The sequence below is a fragment of the Haliaeetus albicilla genome, chromosome Z (genome assembly GCF_947461875.1).
Source record: "Haliaeetus albicilla chromosome Z, bHalAlb1.1, whole genome shotgun sequence".
In the NCBI taxonomy this organism is placed as follows: Eukaryota; Metazoa; Chordata; class Aves; order Accipitriformes; family Accipitridae; genus Haliaeetus; species Haliaeetus albicilla.
The window spans coordinates 51,875,112-51,901,025 of NC_091516.1; the positions used below are offsets into that span (position 1 = coordinate 51,875,112).

The 25,914-nt window shown below is 39.6% G+C and overlaps 1 protein-coding gene across 2 annotated transcripts in view; it reads left to right on the plus strand.

Moving 5' to 3' along the window:
• The first annotated feature begins 1,274 nt into the window (after positions 1-1,274).
• SRFBP1 (serum response factor binding protein 1) overlaps positions 1,275-25,914 on the plus strand; it is a 77,232-nt gene continuing 52,592 nt past the window's right edge. For both annotated transcript variants that reach the window (XM_069775788.1, XM_069775789.1), the window contains exon 1: positions 1,275-1,442. In XM_069775788.1, coding sequence (XP_069631889.1) covers positions 1,290-1,442 — 153 coding nt within the window. In that variant the 5' untranslated portion in view covers positions 1,275-1,289. The remainder of the gene's footprint in view (positions 1,443-25,914) is intronic.

Below are 25,914 nucleotides of genomic sequence, written 5' to 3' on the forward strand. Positions count from 1 at the left end.
TTAGAAATCAAACATTAAAATATAACAAGACCTAAATGCTAGATCCTGCAGACAAAATGCATTACAGAGACAGCTAACAACGGTTGTATTTGTTTAAATAGTCAGACTTCAAAGCAGAATTCCAGGCACAACAGTGCCATCCAGGGGCCAACTACTTGCTGGTGAACATCCGAAGAATTTCCTGAAACTGATTTTACTCGTATAAACAAAAAGGTTTTATATTTAAAACAATTTCCCCAAATACTTTCAAATATGATCTCAGTTCTTTTGAATACTGCAACAGATAAACAGGGATGTGAAACAAGAACTTATTCATTCTCTAGACATGCTAAGACTTGCTTACATTTAGGCATAAGTTGTGTAAAATCCTGTTTCAGTAAAATAGAAAAATATTTGTAACAATTTAAAACAATTCCTTCTAGCACAATAAATGAAATAATGAGGAAAAGTTCTCATGACACTTTGCCAAACTTTTCAGGCTGAGATCTCGCAAAGTCCAAAACACATGCTCAGCTCCACTTCACTGCAGCTGCCTAAAATTGTGTATAAAGTTTTACAGAGCTGAAGCGTCAGATGACTTCATTTCTGCACAACCCACACTCTGCCTTCTGCACAAACGGAAAGCTCAATCTGAAAACCTTAAAGCCGTTTGAAAATGGAGGCTGGTTTTGTGTCATAGGGAAAAGGAGAAGGGGAGGTTAAGGCACAAAGTCTAGAAATGCAGCACCGTTCACCATTTACGGATGCAGCTTTTTTTAGGCTGGTTCTATAACGGCAGCAGCAAGACGAGAAAAGCAAGAATCCCAGAATATTCCTAAGATGATAAACAATTCGGAGGGGCAGATGTGTCTGCAGTTTAAGGATTCAGACGCGTACACCTTTTTCAGGTCTACGGTCCAGCCAGCTGACGCAGCAGCATAAAACGCAAGGCACGAGTGAGGAGTTTCAGGATCAACCTCATGCGAGGCGAGCTCTTTTCCAAGAGTCGCCCCCGATGCGCCTCAGACGGGTTGGGCTCGGGATCCTCCTCCTGCCCACGCCGCTTACCACCCGCGAGAACCACCAGAAAACCCTCTTTACCCCCATTTCTGAAGGAAACGGGACTCCCGGCAGGGGCAGGGGCCTGCGGTCCCGCCAGCCGCCTCAGCCCGAGCCAGACGCGCAGGCGTCCCCTGGAAGCCGCGCGGCTGGGGCGGGGCCGGAGGACCGAGGCCTTCGAGAGCTGGCCTAGAGAGGCTCTGGCCATTGAGCTTCAGCCTGGAGCGGGCCTGCCCCGGCGCGCGCGGCGCATGCGCGCGGTTTCGCTTCGCGCTGCCTCCGCAGCGGCGTGGGGAGAGTTCGGGGAGGAGGCGGCGGCGGAAGGCCGGGCCGGGCCGGAGGACGGCGGAGCTCTGCGGGCAGGGGTCGGTGCCATGGCTCCCGTGCTGAACCTCAACAACGAGGTGAGCCACCCGCCCAGGCGTCTTCTGGGGTGGCCGTCGGGGGCGGTTGGGAGGCTTGAGCCGGGGAGGGCCCGGCGGGGCAGGTGGAGGCAGCGGCCGCTGAAGGGGGCCGGGGCACCGGGAGGGCGGGGAAGTGGCAGAGCTGTGCAGCGGCGTGCCTCCCTGCGAGCGGGCCGGGCCGGACTCGACCCGACGCGGCCCGACCCTCCCCAGGGCCGGCGTGGCTGCGCGGAGCGGTGGGGGAGGCCCCGGGGCGGCCGGGGCTGTCGCCGTCCCCTGGGGAAACGCTGCGCGCTCTGCTGGCTATCAGCGAAAGCGCTAAGGGATGAAAATAAAGATCTGTCTTGCGAAGATAAACTCCTTTAGGGGAGTGCTACGCAATTGTCGACACGTGTGCTTCGGTTCAACATCCTGTCATTGGGTGTCCTATCATCTTCGTGTCGTGTCATGTCTTACCATGTTTGTGTTCACACTGAAGTTTTGCAGGTGATTCTAGTGGACCTGCTTAAGTTTCAGGTGACTGTCTCCTGGGTAGCAAAGATATGATGCCCTATTTTCTGGGAGGCAGAGGGGCTGAGAATGAGAAATCAGTGGGTTAGAGCTAACTTTCTCCTGTTCTGTAAGAAGTTTGGTGGTTCACATTTCTTTCAGAATTTTTTCCCACTCTGTAGCATGAATTAAATTAGCTAGGTGCGTTTCATTTGTGGTAGGTTTTGACTGCACATTTGCAAATCATTGTGTACGCTGAGTCTGGCACAACTAAACCAGCCTCTTTAAATTGTTGCTGCAACACCTAAAGAGTAGCTGACCGTTCTGCTGAGCATGTGTTGTATCAGCTTCTGCAGATGGCGTTGTGCCCTTCCAGGATTCCTAGATAATTCACAGTATGGTTAAAATTACTATTTGTCATTGGCAGAACCAAAAGGACAGATTATACAAGCATTCTCAGATTGCGCTTGTAGTTAAAATAAGTTTTATGTTCTAGGCACTTAGTAACTCTTGAGAGAGGTTGATTTGCAAGTCAAGAATTTAGTGAGAGGTAGCCTGTTCATCAGAGAAAATGTAGTTTGATACTACGTAAAATACAGGTATCTACACTGTAATTTATTACAAGCTTTTGCTACTTGCTATTAACAAATGTAAGGTCAAATGTGAGTGATTTCACATTGAAATATACCAGTGAGTCATCAAAGAAAGAAGAGAGTGTTTCATTTATTGTTGAAGTGGGGATCTTTTTCAAATGATTGAGGTGGTGATTCATAGTCTTTCACCAAAGACATACTTGTATAACAAGGCATGAAAAAAAGACACATTATTTGACTGAGGAATGCCCAAACAGTTCTTCAGAAAAAGACAGAATTCAGTGAGTTTCTGTACAAAATATTGAAAAATTTCTGTAAGGACACTGGGGATGCCGTTCCTTCTTATGGTTCAAACATCACTCTATCCTAAGAGGAAAATGAAAGTAAATTCCTAGATTTTCTGGAGGTGGAAGCTTTCATCAGGGCTCAGACAAAAAGTAGGCACTCTCTGATAACAGGTCCATCTGAGACGTAAGGTAGTACAGAGACTGAAATCCTGGATGTCATCTCATCAAGAGGGATAAGGTCAGCTGGCTAAGAGTAGGATGGAGACCTAGTGTGAACAGATTAAACAACTTTTCCATTTCTACATGGATGCCTTTTCATAAGCATCAGAGCTGTATTAATTACTGTGGTGACTAATCATAAAATCTGAAATAGATGTTTTCTTTACCAATACCTGGATAGCCTCTGTGTATTTATTACTGAGATGCTCTTGTAAGAATGCATTTTACTGGTAAGAAATACTGATCTTCTGCTAATAAAGGTGACATGGTGGAATTTGAGCATGAATAAAGCAATGATTTTACGAAGTCTAATGTTTTAGACAAACTGTTGGATTTTTCTTGTGTATTCTTCCAATTTGCTAAGGGAAAGATTTACTGTAATTACAGAGCAGCTCTACGCTATACACCTTTGGCATTCTGCAATCAACGAATGCTAGGGATCATAGAAGTTTCTTCCCCCATTAGGCTATATCAAATTGGTATGATGGTAGTTGTTGCAGAAAGAACTTTGTGACCCTTACATAGCTGATAAACTTGTTTGTCTTAGCTAGATTTACAGTAGTTCTGTGTAAGGCCTTGTAAATTCAGCTGTATTATATTTATGTACTCTGGTATTTAATTCTGGCAAAGACAGGCTTCTGCTATTCATTAATATCATAAACTATAATGGCCTGCTAAATACTGGAGTCTTAAGTAATTCTAGGATGACAAGTTTCAAAATTTTTTTTACAAATTCATCTTTTTTTTACAGGAAGAATATATAGACTAAGACCAGTGTTTCTCAGTAACATAATTTGGCACCTTTCTTAATGTTAATTGACCTTTATTTTCATTACTTTTTGTTACATGTTTGATACTAGTAACTAACAAAAATAGTTATCGATGTCCAAACATTTCTTTGTTCTGGAGTGTCTACAACATTCCTATGAACTGTATTGTCATAGGTAAGAATTGCACAGCATCTGCTTTCTACAGATAAGATATACTTGTTTATCTTGTTTCTGAATGGGAAGGGTAATTACCACTTGAGTAGGTAGCTTCAGTTCAGTGTAATTCAATGGCAGGAGTTGTTTTGGTATTACTGTCCTGGTGAAAACAAAAGAACCCTCACACTCTTAAGGGGACATTTTGTTAGTACAGTGTAAAAATCAAGCTTTTGGTTCCTGTGTTATAATGAAGTAGTGTATATGTGTTTTGAAATTAAACGACATTTAATTGGGTGATGATTTAACTTATCACCAAAGAAACTTGGAAGTTGAATCTTATTACTGTGAAAATCTAATCTTCCAAGGAAATGAGACAAATAAAGGAGTGTGACGTGTGTCTCCTTTCTGACAGCTTTTGAATTCATTGGCTAATTTCAAAGAATTTGGAAAGGAGTAGAGACCTCAAAAATTGTTGGGGTTTTTGTTAAATTATCATTTGGTTAAAGAATAATGCCTCCATGAAGCGACATGCTCCCAACTGTTCTGATCTAATAGGGAACAAAGAATGAAAATGTCATACTGTTTAGGTGACTATATGAATGAGACCTGAAGTTACTGTACAGTGGAGGGATCCTGGGTGAAAATAAGAGGGAATTGCAGTTGTTGTGATGAGGTGAAATAAGACAGAAAAATATAAGAAGTCAGTCATAATTATTCAGTTATTCACAGAATAATTAGTTTAGACATTCTATTAATAATTTCTTTTATTTTTTCATGTAAAGTTGTTTATATCAGTGTAACAGCTTCAGAAACTCACGTTATGTCCATGTTAACAAATGGGTATTGTGCCAAAAGTGTATAACTGTTCTTTTTCTTTTTCTCTAATTGCATATATACCTAGATAATAACAGAAAAAACCCAAGATCTTGGCAAAACCCACAGTTAGCAAGGTCCAGTAATTTTAAGAAGCCATCATCTTACTGCTGGTAAATAACATCATACAGTTTCAGTGTGACTGCGTGACTGAAAAATAAAGATTTAAAAGAGTTAAAAAACACAAATGTTTTTGTAATTCAGACGTCCCATGCCTGTACGGGATTACTGCATTTTCATTTCTGTGCCCAAGGAAGAGGTGGGGACTGCAGGGAGGAATTAAAGACTGCAGAAAGTTAGAACAAAGTTAAACAATGAAGGCTAGAGTTTTTGAGAAAGAAGGGGAAAATGCAGTATATCATACCATTTTCTACTCATCATGTTCTTTTATACAAGGGAAAATATAACTTGTAGAATGAAAAAGTTCAGTTTTGAAATGGTAATGTATCAACTGCATATGATCATGCTTTTTTAGGGTTTGTATTAAGCCTAATTGATTCTCATCTCGTGTTTAATTTTATAAGCATGCAGGCTGAATGAATCTTTTTAAAAAACTGTTGCGGCGGGTATATGTTTCCTATTTTAAAAAGCTTTCTAAGAATTTTCAGGTGTCTTGTCCCAGAATACCTTCCAAAGTTAAACTTTTCTGGGAACATTTGCTAGATGGCAGCACGTTATCATCAACTGCCATGGACAAGGGCAAGTTTAAAGGGAGATAGCTCATGTTTAATGTGAAAAATGATCATTGTCGATCAGCAATATACAGTAGTACAAAACTGAAGCTTTTGAATGGGAACCAACACAGATTTGTGTGTTTTCAGAACCCATGCTTCTTAAATTATGTTGTTCTGTTTTTATAATTATACTCTGCTATCAATATGGTGTGATTACAACAAATACAGTTTTCACTCTGCTCCGCTTTTTTTTATATTTATTTTTGAATTAAATTCTGCTTACAAATACCTTAAGGAATTAAGCTGCAGAAAGCCCATGAATCTAATGCAAATGATCTCTCCATGAATCATTTTAAAAAGTATTGTACTGTGTATCTACACAAGCGCTGTAATGGCTGAAGTTGAATATTAGTAAGGCATCATATTATGTGATGCAAATTTAAATCTCAGAGTTGAGAGTTGTTCGTGTCCATAGGATGAATGGAATTTGCCAAACCTGTTTGGGTATGGAAGCTTTGGTATCAGATGAATAGGTGAATTTTTCTCTTAAATTTGTATTTAATAATGAATTGCATGCATCCAAAATAATTTCTCTCTATAAAAATGTTGTGGACCTCTTACTGAATTAGAAAAGGTTGAGCTTTATTTACAAAGCTATGTTTTTTAGATAATAAAAGCTGATGTCTCCATAATGCTTGTCATACACAACTGAAGTGCTCTTTTTTTTTTTTCCCTAAAAGGTAGAGTCAAGATAAAAAATATGTCTTCAGAGTAATAGTGTGCACACACATTTTTCAGTCTGCTAAACAAAGTGCAGATTTAAAAAATGTTACGTAGGGAGCTTAGTAATGAAGCTCAAAGTGGTGGATTCCATTCAGTAGTGGTTTGGGTCCCAACACTTTGTGCTGTGATACTCAGTGTGGCAATAGTCAGGCCCTTTTACTCTTTAGATTTAGGACTGACGTCATGACCTCTGAGTTATCTGGACTACAATTTAGATGAATGACATGTTTAGAAAGAAACCTGGACATTTGGCTAAGGATTTAGACTGGTGTACGGCAAAGTCAGAGATGGATAGCGTGGCTGATGATGAAAAAAATCAGACAAAAAGCCATGGGAACTAACCTTACCTTGTGAAGAAAGACTGACATACAGTCTCTGAAAGTCTGAAACTGCAGTCTGAGATGTATCTGTTATTCTGTGAAACTTGCACCTTGTATCACAGTGCACCCAGAAGTAAATGTATATTTGGAGATGCTTATGTAAAGGCTGGGTTGGTCTGGTGTAGCATGGGTAGGTGTCATGTTCATCGTTAGGTGGTCAGACACATCTAAGATACAAATGTAAATAGAAAAACAGTTACTGAAATTGCATGTATACATGCCTTCACTCACAAATTGCTGAAATGCCAAGTACGTGCTTTTAGAAATAAATCACTTTTGCTAATCAAAGTTTCTGTATAGCAGTGAAAAAAACCACGGTCTGACTGGGATATCAGGTGGAATTATTAAAGAATGGGAAGGGGGGAATTTGAAGAGGGTCGTACATTCCTCCTGAAACTGAATTGACTTGTATAGCCAGGAACTGCATCATGATTTTTGTAAAATGCCTTAAACGTGAAAAACCTGATTATTTACCCATGCCAGTCCTTAGTGCATGATATATTTTTGTTGTTGATACAGTAGGTCCAACATGCTTGTATAAACGTCAATTTTAAATTGATCCAAAATGAAATTAACTTGGAAGTGTTCTTGTCATTGAATGATTACCATTTTTGCAGAGAAATATTCCATACAAAGTGAGTTTAAGAGTTCTCCATGGTATTTACTTGCAGTTACTTAAGATCTTTCTTATTTTCAGCCTTCTTCAGCATTATGACTGCCACATCACTCAGATGTGATACACCTCACTGTGTTTTCATTGACTTAAGATGACTTCGAGGTTTTGTTTATTAATGACTTATTTTTTTCCACATTTTAGACTATAGATACTGGGACAGTTTTAACATTGAAAGTCCTTTAATATAAGGCATTTTGTGGACAATTGCTTTGCTGTTCAGTGTGTGGTGTTGCAGACACATTTGGTGTGCCCCCAAAGTGTGGTTCTCTGACTGTGGTTTCACGGACAGCTGGACTCACTGTTTCTGAAGCTACGGCTTCTCACTCTCCTTGCTTCTCAAACATTCCAGCCAGATGGTCCAGCCTCCCTCTTCTATGAGCAGAGTAAATTTTTTGTTAGGGGAGTTTACAGCTCCTGATTTAAGGTAGCAGGGTCTTACAGAGAATGAGAGCAGCAGGAACATAGGACCAGGGGTAAATCGGAGGGGCATGGAGGAGGGATGGAGACAGACTGTCCCCCTTCCACCACAGTGAGCTGTTCAGTTGTCTTGTGGGACTGGTAGAACTGTGCTGTTCTTCATCTCACTTAAGTGTTTCTCTTTAGGCAGTGAAATAAGCCTAAGATTTGGGGAGGGTGTTCAACCAGCAAAACCTAAAATAGTCAGGATGGTTATATGATGTGCAGTTACATTGTCTGGCAGGTGTTTAGGTTAAGGAGATTAACTAGTGATCAAGGCTGTCCAAGGGCAGGAGAACTGGAGGGTTCAAATAGGAAGCCAAAGGAGCCTTTATATTTGTTTGATCTTGATAATGTTATACAGTGAGTTCATTGGAAAGTAGTTACAAATCAGCTTGAAAGAAGAATCTTATAATTTCAGTGTTAAATAAGTTTGTATTTATTTTTGGAAAATGTGACCAAGGATATATCAAGGGGAAAAAAACCAAACTAGTCGCTTACCTGTTGCAAAAGAACTCTTAAAACAAGTTGCAGTCCAGTAATAAGTAAAGCAAAATGTAATTTTTCAGGAGTTGTATTTCCCACAGTTATCAGAGAAATGAACACTTAGGCCTTCTTTCTTGAGTTTTCTTTAAAATTGCTTTTCACTATCATAAACAAGCTGATGGTAGCATTCAATTTTTTAGTGTATCCAAAAGGCTAGTGTTACCTTGGGTGTGTTGTGATATTTTTAAGTGCATTCCTGGACCTTCTTTACCAGTGATAAAAAAGAATCCTAGATGGAAACTTTGAAAATAACAGTGACTGAGTGCTGTAGGTATTACGGTGTTTAAAGCAGTCTGAAATACTGGGCAGTCAGCGCACTGTGGTGATCCAGGCTTCTCTTTGAAATAAAGTAGCTACCCCCAAAGATCTGTGTGCTATCCCTGGGGCTGTGTGGGAATCTAGGAGTTCCTTTAGGGCAGTTTAATATTCCTGTGCACTGACTTTATAGCTACCTAAAGGGGAGGTAAGGCATGAGGTGAGGTATCTGGCCAGGTATCTGGTACTGGACTGAGCTGTGAGATGTCTTGCTGCTCGTAATTCAAAATATCATGCCTTCTTTCAAGGCTTGCCTCTGATGGGGAAAATGCTGCATTTTTTGTTTAGTGGCTTAGATGTTAGAAAACTTTCCAGTAGTTGAGAAAGCTGGTGTATTGGTCTCCTCAATCTGAGATGTGTTGAATCCTGTGATCTCAATGACCAGCAGAGTGCACTCATCACAAGCACTAACAAATACTACTGCTGGGCTACTGTCGGGCAAGTAAGGGAGATTTTATGGGGTGAGGGGAGCCTGGTCATGTATTTCACTGATGGGAGCATTTCCACAGGAAAAGTCCTTGGCAGTGTTCCAAAGGCTGCTTATCCAACAATTAACATAAAATGCATGAGCTCCCTCAGAGGAAATATTGGAACTCAGAACTCTCTAGCCCTGAGGAAATTCTTCTTGCTGGTCTACAGATGAGTTCCCTTTTGCTATTTTGTCTCTGGCTTATGAGCTTTGTTTGTTCCAGCACCTATCCAGCATGCTGGCCAAGCCACTTGCTTGAAGTAGAAGCATTTGTCCTAGACTCCCTCTCATTGAAGAAGGCTTGTAATTTTAGGCTTTTCAGTTCTGCTAAGTGTCCCAACATCTAGACTGTTCCTCAGATGGTGGACGCGAGTTCTAGTACTGTTATTAGCTATCTGACGGTATTGTTAAGCTGTATCAGAGAGACAGTCTCTTGTGCAGCTTAAGTCAGCTTTAGGTTCATCTGTGACCACTTCAGAATTATTCTTAAGGTGAAGTGTTTAGCACTTACATACTTTGGAAAAAGTACAGGTGCCTAGGATCCTCTGTGGTCAAAACTGAAGCTGTGACTGAATTCTGGCGCTGCTAAGATTTGCATATCCCTGGCTTGCATGTGGTCTTAAATACTTCCTTGAAGCTGGTCATACAGTCTCATATATGTCACTGAAATCGGCCTAAAGCCTTGAAAGGCATATAAACAAGTTATGAGAACTGAGAAAGAATAAATTTCTACACAATTAAAAAACAAATAGCTAATCTTTTCCATCAGTTTATTTCTCAGTATACTGGCAAATCAGTACTTTTTTCTGTAAATTACAAGTCTGTGCGAAGTTAGAAAGCATACAGGACTTTCTTTTTAAACTCTGGAATACAGCAGTCATTTTAGCTCTATGGAAATGCATGTAAAAATTCTTGCATTACTTGTGTTACTAACAAATAATTCTAAGCACAACATTTTCTTGAAGTAGAAGAAAGTTGTGCTAGACTGGGCTTGAATTCTGCTTAAAACAGTTCAAGTGTTAAATTACTGACATTCTTTTACAGACCATGTAAATGTCCTAAGGAAAAGGTCTTTTGAAAGCTTATGAAATTTCCAAACTTATACTCTGTGAGATAGAATTCTGAGGAATTGTGGCTTTTTTTTCCCTAGGAACTGTTCCAGCAGCTGTTTTTAAAGTTTCTAGAGTTGCCACATCATCAGTTATACTAATATTAACAGCACACACAGATTTTGTTTCAGCACATTACTGAAGCAATTAAACATGGCAAACTATGCAGGTTTTTGCTTCTGGCAGTGTTGTATACAGCCGTTATCAAACTACTGTACTTCAGGACAGAAATTAAAACTTTTCCTTAGCTCAAGTGGTTTATATAAAGTGTGTGTGGTAGGCCACGTAGACTAGTAAGATGCTCTCATAAAACAAAACATCTGTGGTTCCTTGGTGTGGTAGTGTACAATAATGAAAAAAACATGCAAACATGGTCATGGGAAACTTTGTAACTTTTATTTTAAAAGAACTGTGAGATACTTGCAGGACACAGTATAGTCTTTTATCAGCTGTAATTTATGGGTATATATGCACGCATAAAATAACAATTTAAAAAAATGGTTCTATTACAGTAAATGTGCTTACTGCTGTCATTGCAGACATCTTTCTGCAACCTTTGCTTTGCTGGGCCTGAAGCTTGCTGCCAAATGAAGAATGAAGCAAGGCTGAAATGGGCGTAGAAGGGAAGGGGTGGTGGTGGGTTTTTTCCTAATAGAATTTGGGGTCTTTGGGGGGGGGTTATTCCTAGAAAGAGAATAGTAATCAGTTGTGAATTTATTGCCAATTGCCAATTGGTATGGCAATGATAAAATTCCTTTCAGTTTGTCTTACGCTGTCGAGGTCACTAGTGAAGAGCAATTAAGGGAAGAGTTTTTTAGTTAGGGTTTTCAGCACGAAAGTACCCAGCTACTAAGTTCAGTGACTTTTTTGATTGTCATTTAAATTGCATAAGAGAAAGGGGTTTTAAATTCTTGTGCTGATTTTCTATGAAAAAAATTACCATTACATTATTTCCGTTGCAAAGATGGGTCAGGGGTACATGCTTGTTCATATGGCATTAATACCAAATGAAGTGTGTGTGTGTGTGTATAAATATATTCAAAACTAACCCCTTAGAATGTAAATCAATTATCACTTTTTTAAAATGCGAATATTCTGTTCATTTTTATTCTGGTGTATTTTCTGTTCTGCAGTCACCTGACTTAGAGGCATGCTTTTCTGTTTTGTAATTTTTGTGTTGAGTAAACAGGTCAAAATTGGGTCCAGCAGAATATTTGCATAATGGCTGTTAGAGAACTTCCCTTTCAATCACCAGTAAGCTTGATACTGAGATTTCCATGACACCAAATATAAACTAGGGGCTCTAATTCACAAATTGTAAGTTTTGAGTGTACTATCTAGAGATCTGGTTGGATTCATTCAGTTGTGTTGGAAACTAGTTCATTGTATGTTTGTAGACTTGTTTAAATTCTTTTTATCTGTGGTCAAGCAAACATTGAATTAGACAACTATGAATTTAAGATATTATTGTACAGCAGCTTGGTAGGGTGACAAATTAGATTGCAAGGTCTTTAAGATAGATACAGTGTGAAAGAGTTCAGTCTCAAAAATTTATTGCCCTTCCTAGGAGCAGAAATGAGTAATATTCCAGTAGAAGCAGGAGCTCAGTGAAGAGTAAAATGTGAGGGACTTTTTGTTTCCTGTTTTTAATGAGTCAAATGTTGGAATTAGGGATGTCTTTCTCCTAAAAGATATGTGTGTAAGGTGCAAATGTAAGTAGTGAATCTGGAATAGCTCTTTCTTTGGAAGCTATTTTAGAAAAAGAGTGCCATCTTATGATTTGGCTTACTCAGTTTCCAAATAACTCTAATAAAGAGAACAGGCCAGTCTCAAATAAAAGTCTCCAAACATGCTTTAAAATGGTTATAAAATTGTGTTTATTCCTTCATTATTTCTCTTCTTTTTTTTTTTCTTCTGCAGTTTAGTAGTTTTTAGCTCATTTCTCTAGATTCTGACCTTGATAATTTCAAGAGAGAATGAAAACTAGCCAGAAAAATAAAACTGACAATGGAAAACAAAACTTAATCCTCAGGATATAACTCTTAGTACTCTTTAAACTAAAAATATTGAAATTAAATTTATTTTGTCTTGAAAGTAAGTGTTCACAAGAAGGCCCACCCCTTTTAAAGAAAACAAATTATTTAAAGCTAATGGTGGAGCAGGGCAAACAGAAATGAGATTTTTGTATAAGCAATACATACAGTGTATCACTGGCATAGAGCTACCAGTAAATGCTGAATATGGATATCTGAACCTCTAAGTGGTTAGGGAATGTTTTCCATTAAATTTGTATGCCATTATGATGTGTCATATGGCATCTCAAAAATTTTACTGTGATGACAGGCTATCTTCATTGTTTTCAGAATCAGTATACCCTTGGGATCCACCCAGGAGTACTGAGGGAGCTGGTGGAAGTGCTCACGGAGCCCCTTTCAATCATTTGTCAGCAGTCCTGGCTAACCGGGGAGGTCCCAGCTGGGTGGCAGTTAGCGAATGTGATGCCCATCTACAGGAAGGGCAGGAAGGAGGATCTGGGGAAGTACAAGCCTGTCAGTCCGACCTCAGTGCCGGGGAAGGTTGTGGAGCAGATCAACTTGAGTGCCATCACGTGGCACGTACAGGACAACCAGGTGATCAGACCCAGTCAGCATGGGTTTATGAAAAGTAGGTCCTGCTTTACTAACCTGCTCCCCTTCTATGATAAGGTGACCTGTTTTGTGGATGAGGGAAAGGCTGTGGATGTTTCCTACCTAGACTTTAGCAGGGCCTTTGACACTGTTTCTCACAGCATTCTCCTGGAAAAACTGGCTGCCCACGGCTTGGATGGGTGTACTCTCTGCTGGTTAAAAAAACTGGCTGGATGGCTGGGCCCAAGGAGTTGTGATGAATGGAGTTAAATGCAGTTGGTGGCGGGTCACAAGTGGCGTTCCCCAGCACTCAGTATTAGGGCCAGTTCTGTTTAATAACTTTATCAACTATCTGGATGAGGGGATCGAGTGCACCCTCGGTCACTGTGCAGATGACACCAAGTTGGGTGGGAGCATTGATCTGCTTGAGGGAAGAAAGGCTCTACAGAGGGATCTGGACAGGCTGGATCGATGGGCTGAGGCCAGTCGTATGAGGTTCAACAAGGCCAAGTGCCGGGTCCTGCACTTCAGTCACAGTAACCCCATGCAGTGCTACAGGCTTCGGGGAGAGTGGCTGGAAAGCTGCCCGGCAGAGAAAGACCTGGGGGTGCTGGTTGACAGCCGGCTGAATATGAGCCAGCAGTGTGCCCAGGTGGCCAAGAAGGCCAATCGCATCCTGGCCTGTATCAGAAATAGTGTGGCCAGCAGGAGCAGGGAGGTGATTGTTCCCCTGTATTCGGCACTGGTGAGGCCGCACCTCGAGTGCTGTGTTCAGTTTTGGGCCCCTCACTGCAGGAAAGACATGGAGGTGCTGGAGCGTGTCCAGAGGAGGGCAACCAAGTTGGTGAGGGGCCTGGAGCACAAGTCTTATGAGGAGCGGCTGAGGGAGCTGGGGCTGTTTAGTCTAGAAAAGAGGAGGCTGAGGGGAGACCTTATCACTCTCTACAACTACCTGAAAGGGGGTTGTAGTGAGGTGGGTGCTGGTCTCTTCTGTCAGGTGGCTGGAGATAGGACAAGAGGAAATGGCCTCAAGCTGAGGCAAGGGAGATTTAGGTTGGATATTAGGAAATTTTTTTTTACTGAGGGGGTTGTCAAACATTGGAGTGGGCTGCCAGGGAAGCGGTTGAGTCACCATCCCTGGAGGTGTTTAAAAGACGTGTAGATGTGGTGCTTAGGGACATGGTGTAGTGGTGTGACTTGGCAGTGCTAGGTTAACAGTTAGACGTGGTTATCTTAAGCGTCTTTCTAACCTAAATGATTCTACAGTTCCTCTTTGCTGTTTTATGAGAGCACATCAGAATAAGTCTGAGGTCATGTACAGATAATGCTAATGTAGGAAGGAATGGGTGAATAGAGACTGGTTGCATGAGAGGCTGGTAAGAACTGTTTTTAATAGCAACTGGTTCAAAGGAATGAATAAGGGATTTCATCCAGAAGCAAAAATCACTAAGGGACTGCTGCAAAGGAAATGAGTCGCATAGGAGCAGGAGAGTGTAACTGACACTTAGTTGCACGATAAAATAGGAATTCCAGGCGATATAAAGCAAAAAGGCAGTTAAGTGATTGCTTGCTTGTGGAGCAGTTCAGAAATGATGAGAATGATAGAAGAAGGGAAGAGAGAGATAGCTGGTAATATTTAAAGTACTGCAACAGTCAAAAATGATAGGTGGGTTATGCGATGTGTTGAACAAGAGGAAGTAGGATGAGGAATGAGGAGAGCTCATAAGGAAAGGAGACATGTTCAGTATGAAAAAGCTGGAGACTGAAGAAGAAAGCAGCAAGCTTTAGAAGAAGGGAATCCCCCAACAGAACTGGCACTTAGTATGGGAGAGAAGTTCTAAATGGCTGGACAATAAACATACCATACGTAAAATAGATGGGTAATGTGAGAGCCCTTGTTCTGTTACAAAAAAGAAGATTTTGCAGGAACCTTCAAGCACTGCTTTAAGTTGTTAGTAACTAATACTGGGATAGTTACACAACCTCTTGTGGATCTGGTGTCTTGGCAGCTGCCTGGTGGAGAACTAATTGCTTGAAGGTATAGTTTTTAAACAAAAGAATAGTGTCTGTCAGTCATCTGGCAGGGATATTTTAAGTTCTTTATTCCTTCTACTTTTCATACTTGTCCTTTTCCCCAGTTTCTATTTTATGTCATGAAGAAACTTCCAGGAAGAGTGCAGATTATTAGATTTTTTCTTTTTTTTTTTTTTTTTTTTCCAAACACTGACTTTCCCATGTGTTTGTGTTTATGAAAAATTCTGATAATTAAAATGTGTTTGGTTTGGTTTTTTGGTTTTTTTTTTATCTGTTCTCAGGGAAGAACACTAACTGATGTAGCAAGGTAATTCTCCAGGTAATTCTTCCTGTCCTTCCAAAAAGACTGAAAAGTATGTTATATGGTAGTGCTGTTAAAATACCTCACTTTTTAAGACTTTTTTGGCCTAATCTGTAATTGCTGTGTGAGATAAAGAGTTCCCACAAAAAGACAAGTCATAGAGACATGATAACAGAAATCACCTTAATGGAAGAGCAGGCTTTTTGGGGGAAGTAGTTTACTGTTTCAGAGTCTGGCAGGCCAATAATATTGAAGAACATTTGAAGCCAACAGAAGCTCATCTCACATTCTGGTGATTTTAGTAGTCTTTGACAGAGGCTGAGTATTCATCCTGTTTGAGTAAGTCAGAAAAATCTGTGATGCAAATCTGGATTTCCCTTACATCTATCGTTATCAGTGTGGTCCCTGAAGCCATGGCTTTTGACCATCATTGGTCTACCCTAGGTCTGAAGAGGGGTTGTGCTCATTGGATGTGTTGTGATATGTGTATTTTATATGCATGCTAGTGGCCTTGTGCTAGGGAACATGAAAAACCTTGTGCTGGACTTTATAGTCCATTAGTAGAAGTCTGAATCTGCTTTTGTTAGCATTTTTTAAATAAGGAATAGACAAGAGGTTTTTTTAAGAAGGTATGCAAAGGTACAAAATATTTTGAAAGTGGAAAACTACATACACAACTTTTCTGTTCTTTCCCTGTTTTCTTGTTCTTTCATTTCTTTTTTTAATAGCGGATTTCTTCCTTTGAAAACATGAATGTGAAATCCTTATTACATGTTTAGCACCACAGCTTTTTTTTTTCCAGGCATAGAAAAAAGTGCTTACGATTTTTTCTATTTTTTTCCCCTCCCTGGAACTTCACTCACTGTAACTTTTATTTGATCATTTTATTGGACTAGACATCATTCCTTGCTTTTCTTATACTCTGTCATTCCATGATGTACCTCTCTACTTATTTTCTGTGTGATGGTTTTTGTTATGATCTTGTGATGCTAGTTATATAGATTTTTTTTTTTTTTCCAGTCTAAACTTTACAAGTGACATATTTGAGCATCAGACGAGGAAGTAGGAACTCTTGGGAGTTACAGATTAGAGACAGGACAAAATTTTATTCTTAGTTTAAAGTATACTTGCACAACAGAAATTCCTTTGGCTTGTGAAGATAGTGTAGCTCCAGGAGAACTGCTTATTTCTCCAGCTTGCATCAGCACTGGTGATACTTACTCATATGGTGAAAATTAGCTTTAACTGTTGCAAGATTTAACTTGAGGTGGTGTTTGCTTCTGTCCAAAAGTTAATTAAACTTAACTAAACTCAATATTGAGTTTCACTTCAGCAGCAGGAGTTTATAGTTGAGACCTTCCCATATTTTGATGGGAGTTTTCACATACCTAAAGAACCTTCCTGCCTTGTGGTTTCCTATACTTATTACTCTTCCATGTATGGACAGGGACAAACATAACTGATGAGGAGTTTGAAGAAAAGTAGTTTAGATTTTTTAAAAAAATTTTATTATTTTTTTGTCATAGTAAGATCAGTTACTTTTAATTTTTCACAAAAACAGGTTATACGTATACTTTATAGACAATCTAAAAATGGTGGTATTTAGTTCATTTTTTAGCCTTCGGATTTATAGAGAAACTGAGAAATGATTTAACAGGTATTTCTCCAACTTGATCATTCCTCAGGTAATGCTGAGTTTTGTTTTATTTAATGAACTTGAAACTGTTTTTCCTTTATGATTCCTTTATGCCTTCATAACAACAACTACATAGTGACACTAAAATAGAAATTTTGAAGTGGATGAGTCTTAGTACAAATTGAGCGGTTGTGTTGAATGACAGATTCACAGAAATAATGCATTTTCTGGTAATACTAAGATACGAGTTTTTGGCAAATATTGTGCTGCTATAATGTTGCACTGACTTCCCATTCTTTCCCTGTTTTCTTAGCATGTGAGACTAGTGTAAGCTGAAGGTCAAAAGGTCAAAAACATCAGTCTAAAGAACATGGTAAGAATAAAACATACTGTATGTTCAAGTTGCAGAACCAATGATACCTGGCGTCTTACAGCTTTGAGTCCAGTATTCCTTAAAACTTCATGCCAGTATCCTCAGTTATTCTTTTGTCTCTGTACTTTTTCAGTCTATTGTCCTTGGAGTTGCTCCTTTTGAGCGCTAATCAGTAACTAGTTATGGCCTGTGTCTCCCACCTGTTTGGCTGATCAGGAGATGTGACTGGTGTTCTATAGCTGGTTCAGAGCCAGACGTGCTAGTGAATGAGTCTGCATGTACTAATTGGCAGCAAAAATGAAAAAGATTTGAATTCTGCTTGTGTATTTCTTCTGTGCTAGGGATGCTAATTTTAGTCTTTATCTCCTACTTGGCTACCAGTTTTTACAAAATATGTAGGAGCTCTGGCCTGTGCTTGTCAAACTTGGTTTCTGTTTAGTAAGCCCAGAAGTTACTGGGGAGGGATACTGACAGGCAAACAATGTGCTGACAAACTTAATTTCTTCAGAAACCAGGTTAACAAATTTAATTTGAGAATACACAGTTTTAATGTTCCACTCTTTCAGGATAGCTGAGAAAAGTTGTAATTTATTGGCTTTCAGGACTCTTGAGGTTTTCTCTGGTGAGTTAGGAGGCCAATACCACCATCGCTTTGCAAAAATGATCATTAATTAAACTCAATTGGAAACGCTGAGCAGCAAACAAATTTTGAAAATCTAAATTTTGAAACAAAGTTGAGAAGGTGGGACTTATAAGATGATACGAACACAGTATGTTTAAGATGTAGGATAGATTATGCTTTCCTTCTTTTTTTTGAGCATGTAAATAATTTATCATAACATTAGTGTTACATAAAATTAGCTATACAAATTGATGTAATGTTTAAAGAACTTCAAGTCTAAACTATTAAAAATCAAAATTATACATAGAAGAGTCAGCTTGGCTGGCAGTCTTCAGAATTTCCATCTTAAGCTTTGAGTCAGCTCAGGTGCTGATTCTCTGCTTGCTTCTAAAGCCCATCATAAGCTATGCCACCTTTCTGGCTGCAAGTAATTGCTTTCAGTGGATGTTGTACAAACCACTTCCAAAATAAATGAATGCGTGAATAATATGAGATCAGTTCTACCAGCGCAAAAAGAAGGGGCAGCATGCATTCTTGTATGGCTAATTGGCATACAACTGTCACCCTCTCTATTGCCCCATTCCCATTCCATCTCTAATTAGTACCCTACCTCAGCAGACTGATCTTACAGCTGGAGCTGAGCAGCTTTGTTGTGGTTCAAAAATTAATCTTGATGTTTTACTTAATGCTAAAGCACACTTGCATGCTAATCTGAGTGAGACAGTATAACAGTTGGCCGTTTGGCCATAGGTTATTGGAGGCCTGTTGATGAGGGATGGATGATCCACGAATGCTGAAGTCATGTAGTTCCTTGAAAGTGAACTGTAGCATGCAAAGAACAACTGGTTGGCCAGAAGAATGGTATGAGGTAGCTTGAAATGTGCATCTAATCATGTGCAATTTACTAGCCTGTTATTTTGAACTTCATGAGGTTCAACAGGGCTAAGTGCAAGGTCCTGCACCTGGGTCAGGGCAAGCCCCAGTATCAGTACAGACTGGGGCATAAGGGGATTGAGAGCAGCCCTGCGGGGAGGAGAAGGAGATACCGGTGGATGAAGAACTGGACATGAACTGGCAATGTGCGCTCACAGTCCAGAAAGCCAACCGTATCGTGGGCTGCATCAAAAGAAGTGTGGCCAGCAGGTTGAGGGAGGTGACTCTGTGCCCCTCTGCTTCGCTCTGGTGAGACCCCACCTGGAGTACTGCGTCCAGCTGTGGGGTCCCCAGTACAAAAAAAGGCACAGACCTGTTGGAGCGGGTCCAGAGGAGGGCCACAAAAATGATCAGAGGGCTGGAACACCTCTCCTGTGAAGAAAGGCTGAGAGTTGGGGTTGTTTAGCCTGGAGAAGAGAAGGCTCTGAGGAGACCTTATTGCAGCCTTTCAATACTTAAAGGGGGCTTATAGGGAAGATGGGGACAGACTTTTTAGTAGGGCCTGTAGCAATAGGACAAGGGGTAATGGTTTTAAACTGAAAGAGGGTAGATTTAGATTGGACATAAGGAAGAAATTTTTTATGATGAAGGTGGTGAAACACTGGAAGTGGTTGCCCAGAGAGGTGGTAGATGCCACATCCCTGGAAACATTCAGGGTCAGGCTGGATGGGGCTCTGAGCAATGTGCTCTAGTTGAAGTCCCTGCTTATTGCAGGGGGGTTGGACTAGGTGACCTCTAAAGGTTCCTTCCAACCTGAACTATTCTATGATTTTATGAATATTCAACAGTCAGGTGCTGTGTGGAGGTAAACGTAAATGAGGGAAGGTAGAGAAGAATATAAGGGAAACAGCACTGTGTTTACAGTTTGCCAAAGTTTATTCACTCTCTTGGCATTCCCCTCTTGTAAACATTTCAACAATGCGCTTTTTCAAGTGGCTGATACCCTATGACTGACACAATCAAACTGAGGTAGAATAAGGGAAGATGATCTGATACACTGGTTTGTCCTTTCAGCTGAACTGCCAACTGGTTGTTCTGCTGCTGCTTTTCTTGCAAGATGGAGTGATACTTATTCAGATGCTTCAGTTTTACATTTTGTTGCAAAGGGTTTGGTACTTCATAGACATCTTGCTGGCTTATGTAGCAAGGAGTCTTGCATCTCTTAGTTCTGTCAGACAAACCCATCCCGTGATGTTTTGGGGCTTTTACAGATGGACTGAATTTAACTTGTGTTTAAAGCACTTGCTGATCTGGTACCAGGCAGTCAGAAGAGAGAGTTCTGGCTCCTTGCTGGTGGTTAGGCTAATACTGTGGTAAGTGAAAGGGTGGCGAGTGCCTAACAGCATTACTCAGGCTCATTTTTAGATAAAAGGAGGTTAATCTTTTAAAACTAGACATTAACCTGAGTCATGCTGTATTTTTAAAATAGCCTCAGAACAGGTTTATAAGTTTGTAAACCTCTTTTGACTGTCTCTTTTTAACAACTCTGCAGTTTCTGCAGAAATGTGCCTATCTTACTTGAAGTGGAAGAAAAGGAAGTAGCAACATGACACTGCATCTTTAAAGGAGAAGAAACACCTAAAAAAAAGGAATAACAATTCCAAGACAAAGCAATCACCACCACGACCGCCCCAGTTAATAGTAGAAACACTGTTGTTGCATTTCTGACTTGGTTATGTGAAAGGTGTTATACCCAGTTTTGCCACAATTTTCTTTTCATGATAGCAGTTCAACTTTACAGGTTTGGATAATGTTTGTGATTTGTATAATTAATGCAAAAAATTACACAGATTGTTTGTGAGTCAGTATAGTTAAGGTATGGTGTTATGCTTCAGATTATGCTAGTAATGTAGCGATTCACAATGTTGCCATGGGAGCAGTGTTCTGTTTTTCATCTGCTTTTAAACAGTTCGCCATCTGAAGAGAAAAGGGGAAAAACGCCTCACCACTTATTGTTTATTCATGTGTGTTCATCCTGATAATTCTTACATCGCTACTGTAGCTTCTGCTATTACTGTCTTCCTGTGAAATCAAAGCGTAAGGGGGTGTGAAATTCACATGTGGCTTCTAGCTAGAGCTCTCGTCTAATTAAGAAATCCATTGATTTGAGCTTGGCTGTGTTGACTGCCTTGATCACATTCCCCTGCAACATTCCATGGAAATACTGTTAGCCGAGTGCTAACTGGGGGTTTTCAAACTCATGTCCAGCTGATCAATTAAATACAGGGTTAGAAATCGCCTTGAGGTAGTCTTCTGGTTTGGAAGACTTGTTTAATTTTTATTTCCATGTGGTGACCTATGCACCGATTTATGTAATATAGCATCTTTGGGCTAGTTTATCATGGTTGTTTCTTATCTGGACGTTTAGAACTACTGCTGTTTGTTTAGGGTTTAGAAATTTGTCTAGCCAGCTCATGATCCTGGTTTGGACTTGAGAGCTCAAATGCTTTCTGAAGTACTACATAAAGCCTGACTCCATACAGTGAGACACTGACTTTGAAGCAGTAAATCCATTAAATTTTGGTCTCTGGCAACAAACAAGTAATTCTAGAATAGCTTTATTCTCTCCCAACTATCTGAGATATTCAGAATTGCTTTTCAAAACCTTTAGATGAAAGTGATCTTTGCTAGCAGTCTGAGTACTCATTGTGGTTTCCACTTGCAGAAATTATGCTAGAAATGACAACTGTTCTCCATGCAGGAGAAAATACGGTGCTGTATTAAAAAAAGAAACTTGTATTTCAGTGCTTTGGTTGAGAAAGTACAAAGAAAGCAGCATGGACAGACCGTGGAGGAAGTGTTTGACAGTAACTCACAAGGAGTATGTGCGTTACTTTTCCCATGAGAAAGGCGGAAACATGCCCAAGTGGGCAGTGTGCTTTTTCCCATTCATCTTTAGCACCCCCCCTCAGGAACCTGATGGGGTGGTGCCCAGAGGCCTGAGAGGCTGCGGGTGTTTTGCTTTGCGGGTTGCCTCTGGCTATCTTTGGGTAGCAGTGTGCTATATTTTAATCCAGAAAAAGTTGCCTCGTGTTTCATGAACTTGTCTACATTTTGCTAGCTATATTGTGATATAATTCAGTCCACTTGGTTCAAACCTGTTTGCATATAGCTGAGGAAGGCAAAGGCAAGATTAGTGCTACACTGGTATGGCACAGACACTAGCTGAAGAAACTGTGTGTTCCTTAGCACTCTATGCTGGGATTTGATTGTTATATTAAATACAGGCATAGCTCATTTATCATCGTCTGGTTTGTTGTAGCTCATCTCTGTCTCCTTCTGTACATTCTCACTTTGCTCTTTTGCCCTGGAATTAGCTAGTATTCCTGGGACCATAAGGGGAAACAACAGTTCAGGAAACTGATCTGGCTGAAAACTCACTTTGTTTTGTTTTTTTGTAAGGTTAGAATGTGTGTGGGTTTTCTTTTCTGTGGATATATATTTGTGTAAAACTGTCCTGGAACTAAACAACTGAACCCTGATACTCCACATAAGTGCATTTATGTTGTTCTTGCTGCCTTTACCTCCCTACTTATACATGGTTTTATAATACAGATATATGAAGCTGTAATAAGTCTAAGACTGGGTATTTCCAGATATTCTGACATGTATAAAATATATACTGTAATATAGTGATTCTTTTTCTAAAACAGAAAAAAAAAGTAAACTTGGCAATTCCTAACTTTTCCTAAGAATCTAAAAATCATTAGATCTTTCAAGCTGACATTCCAGATAATAGAGAGAAATATTTGTAATGAAGTTCCAGAAACATTTTTTCACTTAAATTATTCACTCAAAAGATTATGTACTATTGTTAGTTCTGGCTAATAAGTAATCCAACTGCAGGTGTTTTGAATTTTAAAACTCTCTTGTTGCCAAATAACACCAAAAATTAAGGTTTAGAATACTCTGTTGCCATGGTAATTTCTTGGTTAGAAGACTGCCAAGTAACTATAAAATGAAACCAATGCTTTTGGTGTGCCCTAAAACGAGGAAAGGAAAGAAGATCAGTGAGAACTGAAACATTACTTAGTTCCATGTTTTTCTTGTAGGTATTGGAGAGGCCTTGAAAGCTCAACTTAAATACATTTCACTTTATTCTTTTTTAAGCTGGATTTCTTACTTTGACATTTGTTGATGCATAATTTAAGCAACATACACAACTGGTTTTGGTGTGTTTTTAATGACTCCCTTTCCACTTTAGCAGTGCTGCTTAAACTTGAGGGAATTCGGAAGCAAATTTCTTAATGCAGTAAAATCTCAAAGCTATTGTATACATTTGGGCACATGTAAATAATTTTTTTCCTTTTGCTTTGAGCCATTTTGATCTTAATGGATTAGATTCACATTTCAACTTGCTAGGGTTCTCCTGGCATGAAAGAGCTCCACTTGGACTGAGGTATAGCTTGTATCTATGATTTCATTTATTGCTATCATTCATTCACTAGACCCACTTTGTGCAGGTATGTGGTAATTTGTTGATAGCAATATGATCAGGTATATTTAAAATAGATTCTTACCTGAGATAGAATTTACAAAGTAAATTCTTGATGTTTTCTGGTTGTCATCCCACTCTCAGGTGTGACGTTCATCTCAGATAAAGCCTGTTAGCCTTGAGAGTGCAGGAAGAAACTGAAGCAGAAAAGTAAACTCAGAACTACCCTTTTTTTTTTTTTTTCAGGCATCAAGTGATAGAAAAGACATAAGAGACCTTATATTGCAAAAAAAACCTTATATTTGGCCACCTCTAAGTAAAATTACAGAACATTGCTTAGGAATGATATTTTCAAATTGTAAATGAAATTTTTTTGCAATTGTTTCTGGACCTTGGAAGACAATTTGTATAGGAGAGACTTTACCATTCTGGGGGAGAGGAGGGAGACCTCTGTTTAATGGGTGTGTGTTTGTATAACATTATGGATATTTCAGAACACTATAAACTCTTAGTTTTTTCACTGGATGAGGTTAGCTGCAGTGTCGTTCCTTGAGAAGAACAGAATGATTTGTCTTTTCTGGTTACTTGTACAAGTACTAGGACTAGACTGTTTGCTGGCATAAAGTAGAAGTGGATGAAGAAACTCCAGTCTGTCTAGTGCTGGTTGTTTAAGGATTTAATAATTTAAGTGCATTATTGGGTCAGGACCAAAATATTCAGCACCTCATGGGCTGAAACCCAAGGAGAACAGTTATATGTGCTTCACACTGCTGAGAGGAAAAAGACATGGCTGTCAGCTTATTGGCTTTCATGCATTTTGGATAGCTGGGGCTGGCTGCATAAGTAAACTTCTATTAACTTTGAGTTAAGAAGAATTTAAGACATTCTGGGTCTTCCAGGTATTTTCATGTACAGTACTAGCTTTTGTACATGGTAACATGAAAAAACCACTTTTCATATTGTAAATCTACACAGTTCTAGTATTTCAGTGTTTTTTAATAGAATACATTAAACAAGTCATGGGCAGAAATATGTTATTGCTTATTTTTTTCTCTTAATCCATTGGATTAATATTTTCTGAAGAATGGTTTGGTTTGGGGGGCGGTTGGTCAAGTATAGTTGATGCTATAGTTCAGAGTAGACACGTACCTTTCTTGATACATCTACAAATCTTTAGTCACACTTTACTTTACTTTTTTCTAATTGGCTGAACACTAGCTTAGTTTGGAGGCATGTTGCCTGTACAGGCCTCAAAACAAGTTTCAGAAGTGGCCAAGTATAACATTTTATTCTAATGTAGTGTTCCTTTGAGAACTTTGCTGCTGTTGTCTTAAAAATGTGAAGGCAAATACCTTTGACTCATGTGAATTTGAATGTAATATTGCGCCTATACTGTCACGTTGTCTATATTGCTTGGTGTGTTTTTGTTGCCATCACCAATATGAGGACCATTCCGTAGCAATTTAGGTTTTTCGAACCTAAACCAGATTTTTTTTTGTTCTTTCATCTAAAAATACCTTAGGTTTCTCTTCAGGAAGCATGAAAATTTTCATAAAAGGTTTTTCACATCAGCTTAATTGTGTGGGAGGCTCTTAAAATAACTTTCTGTTCTATTACACATGTGTTTTGTCTTGTATTATATACAATAACCATGTCCCATTAATTTAAAAAGGATAATGTATGTGATCAGAAGTCCTTTCCAGTAAGTCCAACACTGATTCAGGCACAGATTCAGCCCTTCCAAGATTTTTGTTAGTTGAAATTAAGTCGTTTGTAACTATGACAGAAACATCAGTATTAAAACCAAACTACTTTCTTGCAAAAAAACCTAGAAGGAAACTTAGAGATCAAAGGTACAATTAAACAATCCTGTGTCAGCTTCTCTCATTCTGTTCCACCTACTTGGGCATGAGAAGCTCTTGAACATGCTGAGGGTTGGGGAAGGCTTGATTGGACTACCACACAAGAAGGTGAAATCTCTGGGAATGGTTATTCACCTGTCAGAGGAAGGAGGAACCTGGAATAGGAAGGCAAAGTGGCTGAAGCTGTTGGTTTCTCCCTTCCTCAGCTGTAAATTCTGGGTTAAATATAGTTCTTGTGATGCCTTTAAGCACACATTTGTTAGATGCATTGTTTGCTGGAAATCACTCTCTTGGTTTGACATATATCCTCTTCTTCCTTTGTACCATGCCAAGTATACACATCCATCTAAAAATGGGGCTCTTTATTGCCGGATACTGCGGCTACTAGCAGTGAGTACCAGGAGCTAGTGTAGGTTGTGCTGAAGTCAGCAATTCCTGTTATAATCCCCCTCAGTATTGTGCACTCCTTGGGCAGAGATAAGGGGGTTTCTAGTTCTTGTCTGGCTAGTAATCTGCTGATCCCATGCTGTGGTCTTTGTTTACCCTTTTTCTCTTGAAACAGCAGCAGCTGCTGTCTGCCTATGGCTTGAAATGGCTTGTGTGCAGTTGGCTGGTACATGTCATGTTTTGTGGCAATGCTTACTGTAGGTTCCAAGCTGTTGTGGTGATGGAAGCCTCTCTGTGGCATACCTGCAGCCATGGAATTTTTTTGCATTTCATATTTGTTTAGGATCTAGTAGTAATATAAATACTTACAGCATACTGTAGAAGGCACAGTGCAGAATAGATGTGATTTTTATTCCTAACCACAGCTTTTGAAACAGGCTAGTGTGCTTTCAGGCTAGTATGTGTTA